Below are 20,664 nucleotides of genomic sequence, written 5' to 3' on the forward strand. Positions count from 1 at the left end.
TATATATATGCATAATGGAATATTATTCAGCCATTTAAAAAAAAGGAAATTCTGCCATTTGCAATAACATGGATGGACCCTGAGGACATCATACTAAGTAAAATAAGTAAGTTAAATAAGTCAGACAGTGAAAGACAATTACTACATGATCTCACTTATATGTGGCATTTTAACAACAACAACAACAACGCATAGATACAGAAAATAGATTGGTGGTTGCCAGAGGCAAGGAGTGGGTGATGGATGAAATGGGTAATAATAGTCAAAAGGTACAAAATTCAATTATAAAATAAGTAAGTCCTGGGGATATAATACACCATAGTGACTATACTTAAAATACTGTATTGTGTATTTGAAACTTGCCAAGAGAGTAGATCTTAAATATTCCCATCACAAGAAAAAAAAATGTGTAATTGTGTGTGGTGACGGATGTTAACTAGACTTATTGTGGTGATCATATTGCAATACGTACAAATACTGAATCATGTTTTACACTTGAAACTAATATAATGCTACATGTCACTTATAGGCCAATAAAGAATCTTAAGGATAGTGTGATTGTATAGGGATATAAAACAGAGGAATCAAAAGGCCGGTAAGAAAAGAGAATCTCAGAAATGACATAGGAAACAGGCTAACGTTAAGCAGGTTAAAAGCAAGTTACAAGCAAGTAACAAAGAATCAGGAAAGATTTGTAAGATTTCAGGGAGAAAACAAAAGCTGGAAGCTAGATGTCAATGCCATGGAGGTAAGAACCAGCTGTTCCAAAAAGCCTATGGATTATTGGTGCAGAGGAAAGTACATTGCATTTAGTAAGAGGGGGTGTGGGTCGAAGGTCTAGCTCTGCCATTTATTACTTTCTGACCTTTGCTTTTTCACACATGAAACAAGGATAATATCTGCTCGCCTTCCTTCTCTCGGAATGTTGTGAAGCTCAAGACCAGACTGGAATAGTGTCCATGAAAATGCTTTGAAATTGGGAGCCCAATACAAATGTAGGTCAATATTATAATGACTTGACTTATAATATACCAGGTAAAGTCAAACTATGAACATGAGATACTCCCAAGAGCTGTTGAAAATCTTAAATTGGCACGACCAACCAATTTTACAGTAGCTACCAAATACACACTTGAATCCAAACTTTTAATCAGTTCTGAATGAATCAACTGACTACATTATTTCAGGAAAGCAAACAAAATAAGCATCAATAGTGATTATTACTAAAAATAGAAACATTTCCTTTGAATAATAAAAACTAAAAAATTATCATACCTTTAATTGTGGAGATGATGTGCTGAAACATTTTTGGATATTTTCAAATGATGCAGATTTTCTTAGGAAAAAAAACTGAAATAATCAAATGATAAATATGCATTGACTATAGATACTATTTGGTAAAGTAAAATATCATATGACAATTGACTGATAGCTTCTTAGGTAAATTAATGAAATGCTTAGGTAAATTTAATGAAATGCTAATTAAAATACACGTTCTTATTGGATGGATTTACTGAAAATCCATCAATTAATTTAGAAAACTGTATAATAATAGAAACTATCTTAAATTTTAAAATTCAACTTGATACAACAAACACTTAGCAAAGTGTTCTGGTTAGTGCAAGTGGCACATATGTATAAATGTGCCATAAATATCCTGACCCATGAGTCCCCTTAGCACAGAGGCTGCACAAGTGGGACCTGAAGCAGCTACTGTCCTCCGAACAGTCACCTCTAATTATAAGCAACCTCAACATTTTACTCCACCAGACCATACAAATACCATCACTTACGATGTGAGCTATTATACTGAAAGAGCTGGGAAATACTACTATACTAAATAGTGTAGAAAGTACAGAAAAAATTGATATGTTCCATATCCTCAACCAATATAATGGTGGAAACAGAAAGAAAAGAAGTAACTATAATCCAAAGCAGCTGTGGCACTGACTAAAGAGGGCACAAATGGACGCAGCGTGAAGAGAACATAGGGTAGGGAGAGGTCAGTTCTCAATGGGATGGCACCTGGATAGACTGGTTGGAAGAGGTGACACAGGGCGGGCCTGTGAAAGGTAGCAACATTTCCGTAGACTGAGACAGAGCTGAGAATATTCCAGGCCAATGGAACAGCCTAAACAAGCCCAGAGAAACGTCAAAATGCAGGGGGTTTTAGTCCCCAAGGACTTGGATGCAGGTGGAGTACAGGGTATGTGGGGGCGACACAAAAGCAGAAGTATAATGGGAGATAAGATAGAAAGTATAGTTGAGGCCAGGTTATGAAGCTCAATGAAGCACTTTGACTTTATTTGGTAGGTGGAGTTACAGTTTGAGAAATGAGTGACATAAGTATGCCTGTGTTTTAAGAATACAGCAGGAGGCAGTAGGAGGATGGGTTGGAAGAAGCAGCTACTAAAAATGGGAATATGTGACAGGTAGGTGTATGTAGTGCTACTACAATAGTCCAGAAAGTGTACATGGCATTCCAAACTAGAAAGGGACATTCATTGGTTCAGCTATTTTTTATGTGATGGCTACTACTCTAGGTGATATGGATAAAACTGTGATGAAGAATGCTGTGACCCCAGTCTGGTGAGGCATAAAAAGATCAAACACACATAAGGACAAATATTTAGTAAGTGCTATAAAGAAAAGAGAAAAAAAAGTGATCTGTATTAATTAGAAACATTATCCCCTCCAAAAAAAAAAAAAAAGGTATTAAACTGTATGGGGGATAAAGGAGGAGGCATAGACATATCTTTAACCTAGTTAACTAACTAGAATAGGATTTGATTTGTCCCACTGCCCTAAGACTTTGTACTATGTGCCATTCAGCATCCCAAGATACCATCAAGGGGAGCAGAGGCCTGAAGGCACTAATGGGAGAAAAATAAAACTGTTTTTTATTTGTCCCCCATAAAGTTCAGGACATCTATCAAACCAGTTATGTATACTTCCAACTTTTCTTCTTCTCTCAACTTCTCTCAATCACTATCTCTTTTCTCTCCAATTATGTTTATTATTTAATTAACTTACTTGGATACACTACAATGATAACAAAATCATGAGCCTGAGTCTAATCACTGTTTAGAGAATTTAGTTTTACTGTTTCATGGCCATAACCAATCCCCCCATTTGGCCCAAACATTCACAAACATGTTTCTTTAATCATTTAAGACCTAGGCAGGAAGTGATAAATGAGTGCAAGACCAGAAATTTTCAAAATTTTAGGAAAATCAGATATTCTGCTATTAATTAGTAAGTAACATCTTCTAAGTGTCACAAAGGCAACATATTTGAAAAAGAGGAAATGTGTCCTCAGCAAAGACACCAGAAGTGAATGTTCTGAGGCATTTCCCTGACTGAGGAAGCACCAAGAAATAATTTCCAGAACTACTAGAAATAATATATCTGAACTATAGGCAGATAAAGCAACCAACCCACAATTTAGAATAAAAATTGTACATACCCTAGTACTTCTGCTATGCTGATTTAAAATAATGACACTTTCCTTGGTTTCAGCTGAAAATCTCTCAGTTAAAATTTTGCTTGCTTGAATACTCTGTAATAAAAAGATAACAGTTTTAAATTATACTTTAAAAAGTTTATGATCACTGTTAGTTCATAGTACACATTATTACCCAAAGAAAAATGTATAGAAAAGGTAGAAGTATAGACAACATTTACCAGACACATCAAAAGCCCAGCTATAGCCTTAGTATTTGACCCAAACCCACAATTTGGCTTCCGTGTTGACCGTTAGCCAAATAGATACTTCTACCTAATTTCTGGCATCACTAATCTTACAAGCAATCAATGATACTGTGATCTCATAGTTAGCATTGAATCGATTTAGTATACAAATATCAGAATTATGTATAAGACTTATTTGGATTTATTGTCAATATAGGACTATTCACTGTCAAATACAGGTAAGCATTCTTAATTTTTATTGGACTGAAATTCTCTTTAAATGCCTTATAATTCAAACTCCATCAATTAAGTTATATATGTGTATTTATTGTTGTAAGGATGAACTGCTGCAATCATTACAATTATTATTAAATGTGTTATTCTTCTATCTTATAATCAGTGATTTGGATATAGAAAAACAACTAGAAGATCTAAGTTTGACATCTTGGTGTATTTATGATGAATTAAATCATGCTGCTACTTTGCTTAAATGTTTAGGTCTCAAACAACTAAAATTTCAAATTCAAAAAATATTTATTCAATAGAAAATTAGCTTTTTTTTTAAAGATTTTATTTATTTATTTGAGAGAGAGAGAATGAGAGACAGAGAGCATGGGAGGGAGGAGGGTCAGAGGGAGAAGCAGACTCCCCACTGAGCAGGGAGCCCGATGCGGGACTTGATCCCGGGACTCTAGGATCATGACCTGAGCCGAAGGCAGTCACTTAACCAACTGAGCCACCCAGGAGCCCTAGAAAATTAGCTTTTAAAAATACCATGAAATTATCACTGAGAATGGAACAGATATGGAAAAGGCTATGGGTAATTTAGGAATCACCAGCATTGATTTTTATTCATCTTCTATTGTATTTTTATAATGCAGCTATAGCATAGTGTAAGGTAAGAGAATTACTAAACATAGCAGAAGGATAATTGGTCACTGTTGCTCTTCAGAGATAAACTACGTGGTACACAAGAGACTATGGAACTATTTTGTCATATGTTTACACAAAATATTCAAATATGACGGAATAGCAGCTATTGTATATTTAAGGAAATGCTTTTAACAATAACAAGGACAAAAGCCTTAATACTGTATTTTACAGATATCAAAACAGCAAAACTTGCTAATTATCAATGGTAGCTTTTTTTTTCTTTTATTTTCTTTTTCCTTTTTTTTAGAGAGAGAGAGAGAGAGATGGGGAGGGGCAGAGAGAGAGGGAGAGAGAATCTCAAGCAGGCTTCATGCCCAGGGCAGAGCCCAACATGGGTCTCAATCTCACAACCCTGAGATCATGACCTGAGCTGAAATCAAGAGTCAAATGCTTAACCAACTGAGCCACCCAGGTGCCCCAATGGTTGCTTTTTAAAAAGAGAACATGGTTCATATGGAACCTTATCTTGGAAACTGCCAAGATAGTGACCAAACTAATGTGTCTTGAGAGAGCAACCATTGCTTATATGATATATGATGTAAAAATCCTCCTGCTCTACTCCAGAGATATTGCTAAAACTGGTATGCACCCAATAAAAGCTAGGATGCAGATAGAAATGGAACCAGTTTTGCTACTTTAAAAGTCAATTATGACTCTGCTTCTAATTATGGCAGGCTAGGTAATTCTACTAAGGAAAACTAAGAAAGCTACTTATAATACAAAAACTGCAATCTTCAAAGCATCAAAAAGCCAACATGATGATGAAGAGATACTGAGCCAAAATCTAAGAAAAGGCAAGAACCTGGAAAAGTAAGCCCAGTATTCAAGATGCTTTTGTTCTCATGATGTTTGCCAAAGCAGCTGCAAGTCTGAGCTGCAGACTGACAACTTCTTGGGGCAATGGTGATAGAAATTGAAGCCCAAAACTTACCCGTGGCATGGAGACTGATTTATTTATATATATTTACATATATGTAATATACTGTATAATATTATACATATACAAAATATGCAAGTATCCAAGGCTACAGGATGCTACACCATCAGATTAAGATGAATAGATGTAGGGGTGCCTGGCTGGCTTAGTCAGTAGACCATGTGACTCTTGATCTCAAGAGATCAAGTCCTGAGTTCAAGTCCCATATTGGGTGTGGAGCCTGCTTTAAAAAAAAAATTTTTTTAAAACCTCTTAAAAAAAGAAAAAAAGAGTGAGGGGAAGTAAATCAGCCTTTGTGTAGACTTTCAGCCTCGGTTCCATCACAAGGGTGGTCAAAGAAACTCAAGCCTCAACCTTAGACTAAGACTGTTTCTGAGTACTAAAAAATTTGACAAAAAATTTCTCTGGAGAAAGAAACTGTCATTCTTGGTCTCAAAGGTTTCCTAAAAATAATGTTTTAAATACAATAATAAACATTTAAAGACAGACACATAAAGAAATAAAACACCAAAACAAAATAGATTTGGAGAAAAAAATAAATATTCTAAAAAGAAAAACACAAAAGCAAATTTAAAAATACAATAAACAAGTTTAACAGTATCTTAGACACAACTGAAGAAAGAATCTATAAACTTGAACTATAAGACAGATCAGAAGGGAAATTATCCAGAATCCATCATCAAGAGGAAAAAGGTAGCTAATACCTATGATTAAAGTCCCAGAAAATGAAAGAGAATGAACAGAGGCAACATTTGAAAAGATAAAGATTAAAAATTCTCCATAGTTGATGAAAGACATCAAGTCACATATTCAAAAATCCCAATAATTCCAAAGCATAAATTTTAAAGAAATCTGCAGCTAGCCACATCATAATGAAAATAGGGAAGAAAAGAGAAAAACTTAAAAGTAGCCAGTTTGGGAGGAAGCAAGGAATCTGTTATCCTCAAAATTTCACATTTAAGACTTACTTCCCAATAGCAACAGTGGATGCTAGAGAATAAAATATCTGCAATATACATCATACCCAGGTATAATCTCTCTCAAGAATGAGCTAATATAAAGACATTCGAAACAGAAAAACCAATATTTTCATTAATTGCAGACTTCCTACTTCCCTTAAAGCAAATTCTAAAGATATATTTCAGGCAAAGGGTAAAATGATTCCAGACAAAGTTCTGAGATGCTAGGGGAAAAAAAAAAAGAAAAGAAAAAGAGAGAGGGATAAATATATGGGTAAAATATAAGAAATATTGTATAAAATGTAATGTTTTGAGGGTTTTAAAAGATAAAGATCTAAGAATATAACAAAGTAAAAACATATTAAGGCAAAAGGGGTAAATGGAATTGAAAGGTTTTAAAGTCATTGTATTTTCCTGGAAGAGTATAAAGATACTGATTAACACAAGATTTTGATAAGTTGAAGATGTCTATCCAGGGAAACCACCATAAGAATAAGAAATAGCATATAATCCAAAATAGGGTTAATAAAACACAATTTATCAAAATAGTTGAAAAAGTAAAAATAAAACCTGAATATATATCTAGACTACTGAATTTTTTTAAAAAAAAAGGAACAACAAAAAAGATAAATTTAAGAAAAGGAATAAAAGAAGAAAATGAAACAAACAAAGGCAGAGTCAATAAAAACCATAAATTATATGTCAGGATAAAACAAAAAATATCAGTTATCACAATATATATAAACATTTTAAATTTACCTTTAAAACACAGGGCATACAGACCTTTGTATCTACATACTATTTCCCATTCTAAGGAACCTTTGAACAAAGGATTCTTTGAACAAAGGTCTGATTCCAGTTAGGATGCATGAAAAGTGTCCTGGGCCATCTCTTTATGCCAGAAGTCCTTTTGGATCCTTTTTATTCTAGTCATTGGGTATGAACAACCACCAGCACTGACTGACTTTTGGACCATCTTTCTAATGGGTTATTCTGTCATCACCAGTTGTAACCAGTCCTGGTTACAAACCAATCTGAGTCTTGCTACAGTTCTTACTTCTGTTCAGAAACTTCTTTCTACTTTCAATTCCCTATACTCACATTTTCTAAATACGAAGAGAGAAAAATACATGCCCCTACTTATAAACATAGAATTTGGAAAATATTGTACTCACTACAGTATATTGAGTAATATTACATATTACTCATATTACCCCCCAGCTGGGTCAATTCAGTTAGAAGCAGATGCTACCAGTGGAGGCGACAAAGAGAGGGAGCAGTAGGAAACCTTCAGACCATGATGCAGCTGACACCTGTGAAAGGCGAAGAGAGGAAGGAGCGAGCAGGAAGAGCTTCAGATCACAGAGCAGTTCTGAGATTCAGCCAGGCAGATGGAAAGTTTCTGAGCCAAAACTGCCTGTTGAAACAATCCCACATCAAGCAGGTATGGGTCACCTCTAGCAAACCTGTTGTGTTCAGTCACTGGCTAGAAGCAGCCCAGAGGAAAAATGGCCTTAGAGCAAATGCCATGATAGATCTACAGGACAACAGCTGGAGGCTGGCAGTCAAGATTATGTCAACAGATTCTCTTGAAGGAGATATGAGCATCACATTTTCATGGATGCCATGCCTACTTATGCAAATTAATATTCACCAATCTTACACTAAGGCAATCTTTAATATACTTTATGTTATGAACCTTTTTCTTTTAGCTCGTTACATATTTCTCCCCCCAAAAATATTATCTTCTTAAATAAATGAAAAGTTTAGATTACACTTAAGAAAAGGAAATGCAAATATACACAACAATCTTTCAAGATTTAAATTACACATATACTTTCATCAGGAATTCCAAATAGAAAAATACACGTCTGTATACAAAGATATATGTGCAAGTGTGGTTTGTGAGAAGGTTTGTCTTTGTTTTGTTTTTGTTTTTTATGATGCAGCCTCAGCTGAGATCCTAACTAAAACCACATGAGAGATCTTGAGCCAGAACCTCCTAGTTAGGCCAGAAACTGTGGATTCCAGATCCTCAGAAACTGTGTGAGATAATAATAGTTTGTTTTAAACTGCTAAATTTGGGGATAATTTGATCTGCAGCAATAAATATAATATACCCTTCTAAACTGGGTTAGTGACTTTTAGCACCAGGAAGAGGTAAGGAAAAGGGTAACAGAACAAATGGAGAGAAGGGGACTTTTTTTGATTGGGGACATAATTAGTACCTCTCTGGGTTCATAGGAGGGTCAAATGAAATAATACAAGTGAAGTGCCTGGCACAGTGTCTGGCTCATAGTAAATATTCAATAAATGAGAATCAACAGAAGTATGTTTTAAGCAAAAAACTCAAGATGCAGAATAATATAGATTACATGATTCCACACATGTAGAAATATTAATTTGCATACACTTGCATTACATAAATGAAAAAAATGTCCGAAAGGATACATACAATACATTTAATATTAGTAAACTTCAGAGAGAAGAGAACTGGGAAAGGATAGCATTCAAGGTGGGTAGTGCTCTTTATGCCATACACGGCTGTATCATTTGAATTTTTTCTACACTAAAGTATTCATATACTACTCATGCAAGTTCTTAAGTAATTTATTAGGCCTTGTTACTCAGAACAGCAAAAACAATAATATTGCTAAAGAAAATAATGGTGGTTTAACAAAAGACAGAATAGAAAGAAAATTTTTAAAAGATAGAAAGCACAAAATAATAATAATAATAATAATACCAATAAATGATATGCTACTTAGATGGTTCATCTGAAACGAAACAAAAACAAAGAAAAACAACAAAGGATTAAAATGAAAATATTCCTGAACACAGACAGAAAAGAACAGAGGGCAGGCCATATTACAGTAGAATTCCAGCATTAAAAAAGCCAAAGTAGGTCACTTAAAATTGATAAGAAAAAGAATTCATAATAAAGGTAAAACTCTGCTAAATTCATAATAAAGATAAAACAGCTTCTAATCACCTAAAGTAAAAACTACTGGTACCACGTGGAGAAATAAGTAAAACACAACCGCTGAAAAATCCCCAACAGTGTTTTTTATTTTTTATTCTTATTTTTTTAAGTTTATTTATTTATTTTAATAATCTCTACATCCAACATGGAGCTTGAACCCACAACCCAGAGATCAAGAGTCACATGTTCTTCCAACTGAGCCAGCCAGGCATCTCCCCCCAACACACACACACAGTGTTTTATAGATCAAATGAAAGAAATATGCCACAGAAGAATGGAATTATATGACAATATAACAGCTATATCTATTCTTAATTGAGCACTTATTATTCATTAGGCCATACGCTATATAGTCTCTCACTAAATTCTCAGAACACCTATTTTACATAAAAAAAAAAAAAAACTGAGGCTTCAAGAAACTAAGATACTAGTAAAGATTATCCAGAAAGTAAGTGGGATTCAAATCCAAGATGGATTGGAAAGCCTATGCTCTGCTTAGTGCTGCCACAATGTAAAAATGGTTACAACTTATAATACCATTGAATTAATAGACAATATTGGAACATATAGAAAACTGGAAAGCAAATACCAATAGTACTTGGATGGGAAACTGGTATTCTAAAGAATATATTTTCTTATGTTAATAAGGATAAAGAATAAAATTAAAACAAAATAATGCCAAGTCAAAACAGTGTTTAAAAACTTGAAGGACCTCCGGGCGCCTGGGTGGCTCAGTTGGTTAAGCGACTGCCTTCGGCTCAGGTCATGATCCTGGAGTCCCCGGATCGAGTCCCGCATCGGGCTCCCTGCTCGGCAGGGAGTCTGCTTCTCCCTCTGACCCTCCTCCCTCTCATGCTCTCTGTCTCTCATTCTCTCTCTCTCAAATAAATAAATAAAATCTTAAAAAAAAAAAAAAACTTGAAGGACCTCAAGATCAAATGACCCATGAGGCATAGGTTGCCCTCATCCCAGCTGCTGGGGGAGGGGGTCAGGGAGGCTAAGGATTGCTTTGCTGAATGTTAACATACAGTGTAATATTATAGAAAAGAAAAAATTCTAATTGTCAAACAATTACCTTCCCAAAAGGTTCAAATGTTTCCACTGAGTTCTTCCGCATTTTCTAGATTATTTTTATGTTATATTAATTTCAGGATATTTAAAAAAAATGAAATGCTACCCAATTACCTTTATGAAGCAAGAATAAACCTAATAGGAGAGTCCAACAAAAGAAAAAAAAGATACTACATACATATTTCACCATGAATATATATTAAAAATAAAATATTGCATAATATTTAAGCATAATGCACCATGACCAAGTAATCTAAAAAACGTAAAGATGTTTCAACATTAACATTCAGAATCGATCAAATATTAATGTGATTCCATCCCTGCCTTGGTTGCAAAGAAGCTAAGAGGTAAATTGATTATTCCACTTCAAGCAACAGCATATATGGACAGAAATTTTTAATTTAATTTTACCTCTGACTCGATTACACTATTACCCTTCTTATGTTCTCCCTATGATTTCTTCAACGTTTTGTTTTATTGTTTTCTTTTCTAAATTTTTTTAAGATTTTATTTATTTATTTGACAGAGAGAAACACAGCGAGAGAGGGAACACAAGCAGGGGAAGTGGGAGAGAGAGAAGCAGGCTTCCTGCCGAGCAGGGAGCCCAATGCGGGGCTCGATCCCAGGATCCCGGGATCATGACCTGAGCCAAAGGCAGACGCCTAACAACTGAGCCACCCAGGTGCTTCTGTTTTATTGTTCTCTGATAGGAGTTTTAGCAAGCTGCCTAAAATCCCATGCAAATAAAATAATCCTAAGTACCATTAAAAAATTATGCACAATAAAAAAAAATTATGCATAATAATGTTCATCACAGAATTGTTTTAAGAGGAAAAAAACTAGGGCGCCTGGGTGGCTCAGTTGGTTAAGCGACTGCCTTCGGCTCAGGTCATGATCCTGGAGTCCCAGGATCGAGTCCGGGATCGGGCTCCCTGCTCGGCAGGGAGCCTGCTTCTCCCTCTGACCCTCCCCCCTCTCATGTGCGCTCTCTCTCTCATTCTGTCTCAAATAAATAAATAAAATCTTAAAAAAAAAAGAGGAAAATAATTAAAAGGAAGAAGAAAGGGGAGGAAAGAGAAAAGGAGGAGGAAGAAAAAAAATTTTTATTATATTAATCACCATACATTACATCATGAGTTTTTGATGTAGTGTTCCATGATTCATTGTTTGCGTATAACACCCAGTGCTCCATGCAGAACGTGCCCTCTTTAATACCCATCACCAGGCTAACCCATCCTCTCACCCCCCTCCCCTCTAGAACCCTCAGTTTGTTTTTCAGAGTCCATAGTCTCTCATGGTTCATCTCCCCCTCCGATTTCCCCCCCTTCATTCTTCCCTTCCTGCTATCTTCTTTTTTTTTTTAACATATAATGTATTATTTGTTTCAGAGGTACAGATCTGTGATTCAACAGTCTTGCACACTTCACAGCGCTCACCATAGCACATACCCTCCCCAGTGTCTATCACCCAGCCACCCGATCCCTCCCAACCCCCATCACTCCAGCAACCCTCAGTTTGTTTCCTGAGATTAAGAAAGGAAGAAAAATTTTTAACAATGAAAGAAAATGGACCAAAAAAGCAGACAGTAATTGTCTGCAGAAGAATAATAAGTGAACTTGGTTTTCTTCTCTTGATTTTTCTAAGCTTTAAAATAATCAATATAACATAAAATGAGAGCAAACAGTCTTTAAGGGAAGAAGAAAAAAGAGCAATAACCATATTGGGTGATGCTAAGCTTTTTTTAACATTAAATTAACTAAGAGTTCACTTTATTTTTTTAAAAAAAATAAGGCGGGCGCTTAACAACTAAGCCACCCAGGCGCCCCTAAAAGTTCACTTTAAAAGCAAATGAAAATGACATGAAGATCTTCTAAACAACCTTAGTAGTTCTATATCTTGCAACCTCAGTCAAATAAAGTATTTTTTCAAAAAGAAAACAGAATAATCTTCTTGACTGGCTAAAGTAATATGGATAAGTGCAATGCTAGAGTATCATCCAGTCATTCTCAGTTATGGCAATAGTTGTCTGGCAATTTACACAGCAACTGTCCAGTACAATTTAATGTCATTATCAATTATACAATTTAATTATTAAACAACAACAGAGAAAAGTCATTCTGTGTGTTACCTCATATTTTGGATATAGAGTTTCCTTCATAACAGATACTGGAAGAGAGAATTTGGGTGGAGTTAGATTCCAAAACAACTTCGTACATCCTGGATAAGCAGACACCTTTGAAAATAAAATAAAAAGCTATTAGAAACTAACAAATGATCTCTAGTGTAAAAACCCCAACTCCCATCAAAAGTGTTTCTAGTGGCCTAGATAGTGAGTTGATTGGTACCACAGCCCCTGAAAGTCTGGGAAAGACAAATTTTCATACCCATCAGATTAGCAGAAATGTAAAGTTGGCAATTCTAACTGATGCTGAGAATGTGGGGAAACTACTAGAACGACACTGGAGGCAAACTGGCCGTTTCCAGGAAAAGAAATAATGTACATGCCTTATGACCCAGTAATTTCAATTCCAGCTATATATTTTAAGAAAATTCTTATACATTTCATGAAGAGATATGTACAAGGATGTTCATACAGCATATGAAATAGCAAAAAACAAAGCCCAATCCAAATGTCCATTAATAGAAAAACAGATGAATAAAATATGGCATAGTCATATAACTAATACTATAAGGTTATTCAAGCCCAAAAATTATAAACCACAGATGGATCTTAGAAGCATACTATTGACAGTATAATAAGCAAATTTTAGAAAGATGCATACAAAATAGTGTCCCATATATAAATGTCTCTAGAACATGCAGAACTATAGTATTTATTGTTTAGTGTCACAAATACATCTATTAAAGTATAAAATCATGGACTAGAAAGACTGCATCTGTAACAGTAACTGCCCTTGAAAGAGAACGAAGAGAAATGGAATTAGAAAAAAGTACAAAAGGACTTCTTATTTTTTAAATTTCTTTTATTTTAAAAAATCTGAAACAAAATCTTTATCAATTCTTGATAAAGTGTCCCCAGGTGTATGTTAGTTTGGTTTCTATAATTGTTTTTTCAAAATAAAACTTAATCAGGCATAGGTGACTTTTTAGGGAGGTGAAATTATTCTATATGATACTGGAATTGTGGCTCTATAACATTATGCGTTTGTCAAAACCTACTGAACTTTAGAGCACAAAGAGTGAATTTTTGTGTATGTAAATTTTTAAAAATCATTTAGGAAATCAAGAGGAATCCCAGGATGGAATGCAGAATATAACAAAACAATCTAACTGTATTATAAAAGTATGAAACCACCTCACTGAAGGGGGTTGGGGGAAGTTGCTGACCTTAGTAGCTTTGGAAATGAATATAGTCTACAAAAGTAAAGGCAAAAGAAATGGTACATAACACTGTACTTTAGTTGCTGAAGTTGTATACCACAGAAATATGGGTTAATAATTCTGATACTTCTACACTGGAATTGAACAGTTAAGTAAATGGATGGAAGATGGTAGAAGCCAGGGTTATCGCTGTTTGGGAGTTTAAAAGAAAAGCAAGAGAGGAGGTTAGAATGATCATGTGGTAATGGATTAGAGTTGAAGATATCATTATGAACTCATGTTTAGCTTAATTTAGACATAGATGATTACATATGGAAATATTTACAGGAGTTAGTATACCATACATATTTCCTTGCTGTGTCACCTGAGAAGGCCTGGAAGCAACAATGCCCTGGTACCAACAAGTACACTGAATGCCTAGATCTTGGTTTCTAATCACATTCTCCAATAAAGGCAACTAGGGTTTCTTATATAAATGGCTGATTCTATGGACTGGGGCAAGAAATATACAAGATGAGCCTGTTTTTAAAAAAAGATCCCACAGTAATGGGATATGTAGAAGGGACATAGGAGACAACCAAAGGAACTCTTAATAACCAAAGCTCAAAATATATTAACAAAATAATAATAATAATGAAGTATTATTGGAGTATAACTCAAAGTACAACATAAATATCCATGAGTCATACTGCTATAAATAATTGAATGAATAAATAAATACGAATAGACAAATTTGCACAAATACAGATTAATTTTTTTGTTATACTCTGCCCTCAAGAAGGTAGAGCACAACTCCACATTCCAAAGACTACAGTATGGAAACGGGGAAAAAGGGAAACTACACAATGAAGAAACTTGGCAAACACTACCTTAGATGATTAAGGTTAACATCAACAGTGATAACAATGTTGATAATATGTACCTTTGATATGATGTGATTAAAATGGCACTTTACCTTGGTTGTCTTAATTCCAAAATCACATCAGGCAAATCCCAATTGGAGGACATTCTACAAAATATCTGACCACTACCCCCTCAAAGTCTCAGAAACTGTCACAGCCAGGAGAAACCTAAGGCAACTAAATATGACAACTAAATATAATGTGGTATCCTGGATGGGATCCTGTAACAGAAAATGGACATTATACAAAAACTAAAGAAATCTGAACGAAGTATGGACCTTAGTTAATGATACTGTATAAATATTGGGTCATGGTACTGTAGGCTGTATTAATCTCCTAAGGCTGCCATAACAAATTACCACTGGGTGGTTTAAACTAACAAAAATGTATTCTCTCACTGCTCTGGAGACTAAAAGTCCAAAATCAAGTTGTAGGAAGGTCCATGCTCCTTTGAAGTTTCTGGGAAGAATCCTTCCTTGCTTCTTTCTAGCTTCAAGTGGTTGTCATCAGTCCTTGGCATTCCTTAGCTTGCAGCTGCATCATTCCAATCTCTGCCTCTGCTGTCACACGGTCTTCCTCCCTGTGTGTTTGAGTGGCATTTTCCTCTTAGAAGGACCCTGTCCTATTGGATTTAGGGCCCACTCTAAATCCAGAATTCATCCCAAGACCCTGAATTATATCTGCAAAGACCCTATTTCCAAATAAGGTAACATTAACAGGTACTGTGGGTTAGGACTTGAACATATCTCTTTGGGGCCACTATTCAATCCAATATTATCCTATTAATAACAGGGGAAACAGGATATGTAATATATGGGAAACCTCTATACTACCTTTGTAACTTTTCTGTATTCTAAAACAATTCTACAAAATAAAGTTCATTAACAATAAATAATAATAAAGCAAACAATAAAGGACAAAATTATTTTTAAAAATAGTCAGAGGCATTCGGGTGCCTGGATGGCTCAGTCAGTTGAGCGTCCAACTCTTGATTTTGGCTCAGGTGGTGATCTCAGGGTCTTGGGATTGAGACCCATGTTGGGCTGCGCACTCAGTGGGGATTCTCCTGGAGATTCTCTCCCCCTACCCACTCCCCTTCCCCTGAACATGCATGCATGCGCTCTCTTTCTCTCTCAAATGAATGGATAAATCTTTTAAAAAAATAGTTGGAGACATAAAAATTAATCAGGCATTCATGACAAAATCTTCAAGAATATGTAAGATTTTAAAAATAATGGCTGCTTGAATGCATGGTATTATTGGTAATTATATTTCCATTGACTTTTAATAACACTTGGACTATTCATTTTCCCCAAAAAGATTTTTCACTAGAAAAATGACCTCAAATAATTTTAAAGCATTAATTTGCAAGCATTACTATAGCATTAACTATGAAACCTTAAGAGTGACATCTCCTGGAGTATGGATGTTACAGACTTTTTAGAGTAATATACAAAGACCTAAACACAGTAAATAAAGATCCACAATTACAAGGTGACATTGAGTCTTGACCACTTTTATTTCTAGTCAGGTATACTTAAACCATTCCATACACTTGATCACATTTCCCAAGTACCAACAGAGTATTTAGCAAAAAGCAGATTTTGCAGTTGCCAGGTTAATTTGTCCACCATATGAATTCAAAATTAAGTTTCCATCTCACTTGTCCTCTGTTTTGCTGGGCACACTGTATCACTTTAGGCTGTATAGACCTAGAGCCAGGAAGTCATTGCTAAAAGATGAATAAAATCTTCCAAAATCAGCTGACAACTCTTCTTCCAAAGATGACCTAGAAATTAAGAAAATCTCAGGCATTCAAATGATAGGACACATACAATACAGTAATTCCTTCCATGTAGTAGATAGATGTCCAGCAGCGTAAGCCTCCAGAATAAAATGATTTCCCTAGAAGTAAGCAAGATACAACCCTCCAAGTGGGAAGAGAGGAAAATGTATCACTAAGCAAGCAGAAACTTTGCTATTAAGGAAAAGCACAGGTGCACCTTCAGGAGAGAATTTATCAAATTAAACTAGTGAAGAAACACTCATTGTGGTAAATTGACTTCCCCTGCAATTCTCAGAACTTTCTAAGAACTAGGAAAAATGGTTAGAAATGACAGGGTTGGTAGCTGCTAGTACTTAACAGGAAGATCGAGATTGCACATCAAACTGAATTACTATTAAGCAACAAGCTTGACTTAGTGTAATAACACCTGCACAACCCCTATGGTTACTATGTATATTACAAGCCAATACAATAACTCATGTTCACATTGAAGAGCAAAAATCAGAATATTCTGTTCACTAAGGGAGAGAGACATGCAAATTAGTTCCTAGGGGTAAATTAAGCTTCATATAAGTGAAACATAAGGATGAATGAGACTTTTCAAAATGTGGTCTGAGACTCTAAATAGCTCAAGACCTTTATAAGGGGCTTTTCAAGACCTTTTCAATACCTTTCCACAATTGAAAACTATTCACTCAATAATATTTAGAGGCTATTTGCCTTTCCTCTGTGTTGAAATTTGCACTGATGGTAAAAAAAAAAAAAAAATTTGAACAAAACTGATGGCACCTTAGCATGAATCAAGGCAGCCGCTCCTTAAAAGTGCCCACCAGAAAGCAGGAAAGATTGTTAATTTTATTACATCTCAACTTTTAAGCACACATCTTTTTTTAAGTACGCATCAATGCGACTAAATGAGAAGTACACATAAAGTGTTCCTGTGGCCACAGTGAAGTAGGATGGTGGTTTTGAGGAAAAACCCATGTGCTACTGTGAGAGTTGTGAACTGAACTAGCGACCATTTTCATTTGAGAGGACAAACATCAAACTGTTCATTCAGATGAATATATGGCAAGCATTATCTTGAAAATGAATGAAGAAGCAATCCTGTCATTTCAAATAAAACCCTTGAGAGTATTTGTGCCAATGAAAAAATTTAAGCTGTTAGCAAAAATGAGAAATTTGGAAAATGTGTGTCTCTCACCATGAGTCTGTCAGGTTCCCAGTGCGTAGGAGTGTAGACAACACCGACTCCATGTTTGGCTCTCCATCTTGTTCATGCCCATGCAAGGACCTCCCTCAGTACCACATGTTCCAGGTCCCATGGAGGCTAATGTATACTCTGACGGGAATATGGGAAGGCTCACTCTGATCTTCCCTAAAGCAGTGCATAAAAGGCTCCACTTCAGGTGACTAGTAGGGATGACTGGTGAACAGATGGCGTCACTTTAGAGAACTACTCTTTGCCCTGACCACCATGCCCCTCACTCTGTAAAAGTTAAGGATTAAGGTTCAGATTGGACAGAGAGTAGCTGCATAGTACCTGAGTCATTTGTGTGCCCAATCCCTCCTGTCAGTAAGTCATCCTGAATAAAACTGTGTGAAGAGTATGGAGTTGTTTGCTTCGTTTTTCAGTCTCAAAGTGCCTTCTCAGTCTGGAGGATACTTTACTGTCCCTCCTCCACCTTCTAACACAATGCTAAAACCTTTTTCTGATAATATTAAAAATAAGATATTTTGATATTATATATATAGTAAAATGTTGATACATTTGAAGAGTTACATAACTCGATGAACAAATAACCAATGTACAATGTTACAAATCATAAATGGGTAAAAAATCCACTCAAAGTACAAAACAACAATAGATTTTTTTTGTTTTTTTAATTTAATTTAATTTTATTTTATTATGTTATGTTAGTCACCATACAATACATCATTAGTTCTTTTTTTTTTTTTAAAGATTTTATTTTATTTATTTGACAGAGAGAGAGAGAGAGACAGCTAGAGAGGGAACACAAGCAGGGGGAGTGGGAGAGGGAGAAGCAGGCTCCCGGCCGAGCAGAGAGACTGATGTGGGGCTCGATCCCAGGACCCTGGGATCATGACCTGAGCCCAAGGCAGACGCTTAACGACTGAGCCACCCAGGCGCCCCAATACATCATTAGTTCTTGATGTAGTGTTCCATGCTTCACTGTTTTCGTATAACACCCAGTGCTCCATGCAGTACGTGCCCTCCACCAGGCTAACCCAACCCCATCACTGTGCTAACCCATCCCCCCACTCCCTCCCCTCTAAAACCCTGTTTGTTTCTCAGAGTCCACAGTCTCTCATGGTTCATCTCCCTCTCTGATTTCTCTCTCTTCATTTTTCCCTTCCTTCTCCTAATGTCCTCCATGCCTTTCCTTATGTTCCACAAATAAGTGAAACCATATGATAATTGACTTTCTCTGCTTGACTTATTTCACTTAGCATAATCTCCTCCAGTCCCATCCATGTTGATGTAAAAGTTGGGTATTCATCCTTTCTGATGGCTGAGTAATATTCCATTGTATATATGGACCACATCTTCTTTATCCATTCATCTGTTGAAGGGCTTCTCAGCTCTTTCCACAGTTTGGCTATTGCAGACATTGCTGCTATGAACATTGGGGTGCATATGGCCCTTCTTTTCACTACATTGGTGTCTTTGGGGTAAATACCCAGGAGTGCAATTGCTGGGTCATAGGGTAGCTCTATTTTTAATTTTCTGAGGCACCTCCAAACTGTTTTCCAAAGTGGCTGTACCAACTTGCATTCCCATCAACAGTGTAAGAGGGTTCCCCTTTCTCCACAACCTCTCCAACATTATAACAATAGATTTTAATGTATCAAGGCATGAAAGTCATTGATGTGGCTTTAGCTGTGGGAATTATCACTTAATACATTCTCTTTTAGCTATACAAATTATCACTCAAGATTACCTTTATAACTAAGTTTAGTTGCTCTTTTTTTTTTGCTCTAATGATCACAATTTTTTATTAAACTTTTTTTATTTTGAGATAATTATAGATTCACATGCAGTTTTAAGAAATAGTAAGAGAGATCCCATCTATCCTCTACCCAGTTTCCCTCAAAGGTAACATCTTGCAAAACTATAGTACAATAACACAGTCAAAATACAAAACATTTTCATCACAAGGATCCCTCATGTTGTCCTTTTATAGACACACTCATCTGACCCCCCCCATCCTGAAACCCTAGAAACCACTAATCTGTCTTCCATTTCTATAATTTTGTTATTTCAAGAATGTTATATAAGGAAACCATAGAGTATGTAATCTTTTAAAATTGGCTTTTTCAGTGTAATTTTCTGAGGATTCATCCTTATAGTTGCACATATTAAGAGTTCCTTCCTTTTTATTGCTGAGTGGTAGGTGCATGTTCAGTTTTTTAAAAAGGTGGGGGGAGCACCTGGGTGGCTCAGTTGGTTAAGTGTCTGATTTTGGCTCAGGTCCTGATCTCAGGGTCCTGGGATCAAGCCCTGTGTCCATTGGGCTCCACACTCAGTGGGGAGTATGCTTGTCCCTCTGCCCCTCCCCTCTGCTCGTGCTTGCTCTCTATCAAATAAATAAAATCTTAAAATATATATATATAAATTTAATCTCTTGAGACTTTCTTGTTAATGCACAGTTACTTTTAACTTTATTGTTTAGCTTCCAAATATTTGGAGATTTTTTGGTTATCTTTGTTACTGTTCTCTAATTTGATTCCATTATGGATTTGCTCTATCTTGGTATATGTCCTATGGGAACTTGAAAAGAATGTATGATCCTGCTTTCATTGGGTATAATGTTCTATAATTTCAACTAGATTCTATTGGTTAATGGAGTTTTTGAGTTCTCCTATATCTCTTCTGATTTTCTAAGTGTTTTCATCAATTATTTGGAGAGGTGGTGACATCTCTAACTGTAATTGTGGAATTGCCTATTTCTCATTCCAGTTTTTGCTTCATATGGTTTGCAGGTCTGTTCTTTGGTGCACACACTTCTTAAGACTGCTATGTCTTCCTGGTAGATTGA

At 35.7% G+C, this 20,664-nt stretch overlaps 1 protein-coding gene across 1 annotated transcript in view; it reads right to left on the reverse strand.

Annotated features, from left to right (window-relative positions):
* TTC6 (tetratricopeptide repeat domain 6) overlaps nucleotides 1-20,664 on the reverse strand; it is a 180,551-nt gene that overhangs the window by 71,959 nt on the left and 87,928 nt on the right. The window contains exons 7-9 of the mRNA XM_081829680.1: nucleotides 12,702-12,806; nucleotides 3,467-3,559; nucleotides 1,276-1,350 (exon numbers count right to left, since the gene is read on the reverse strand). Coding sequence (XP_081685806.1) covers nucleotides 1,276-1,350; nucleotides 3,467-3,559; nucleotides 12,702-12,806 — 273 coding nt within the window. The remainder of the gene's footprint in view (nucleotides 1-1,275; nucleotides 1,351-3,466; nucleotides 3,560-12,701; nucleotides 12,807-20,664) is intronic.

The sequence above is a fragment of the Leptonychotes weddellii genome, chromosome 9, assembly GCF_054177405.1.
Source record: "Leptonychotes weddellii isolate Sample4059 chromosome 9, ASM5417740v2, whole genome shotgun sequence".
NCBI classification, from domain to species: Eukaryota; Metazoa; Chordata; class Mammalia; order Carnivora; family Phocidae; genus Leptonychotes; species Leptonychotes weddellii.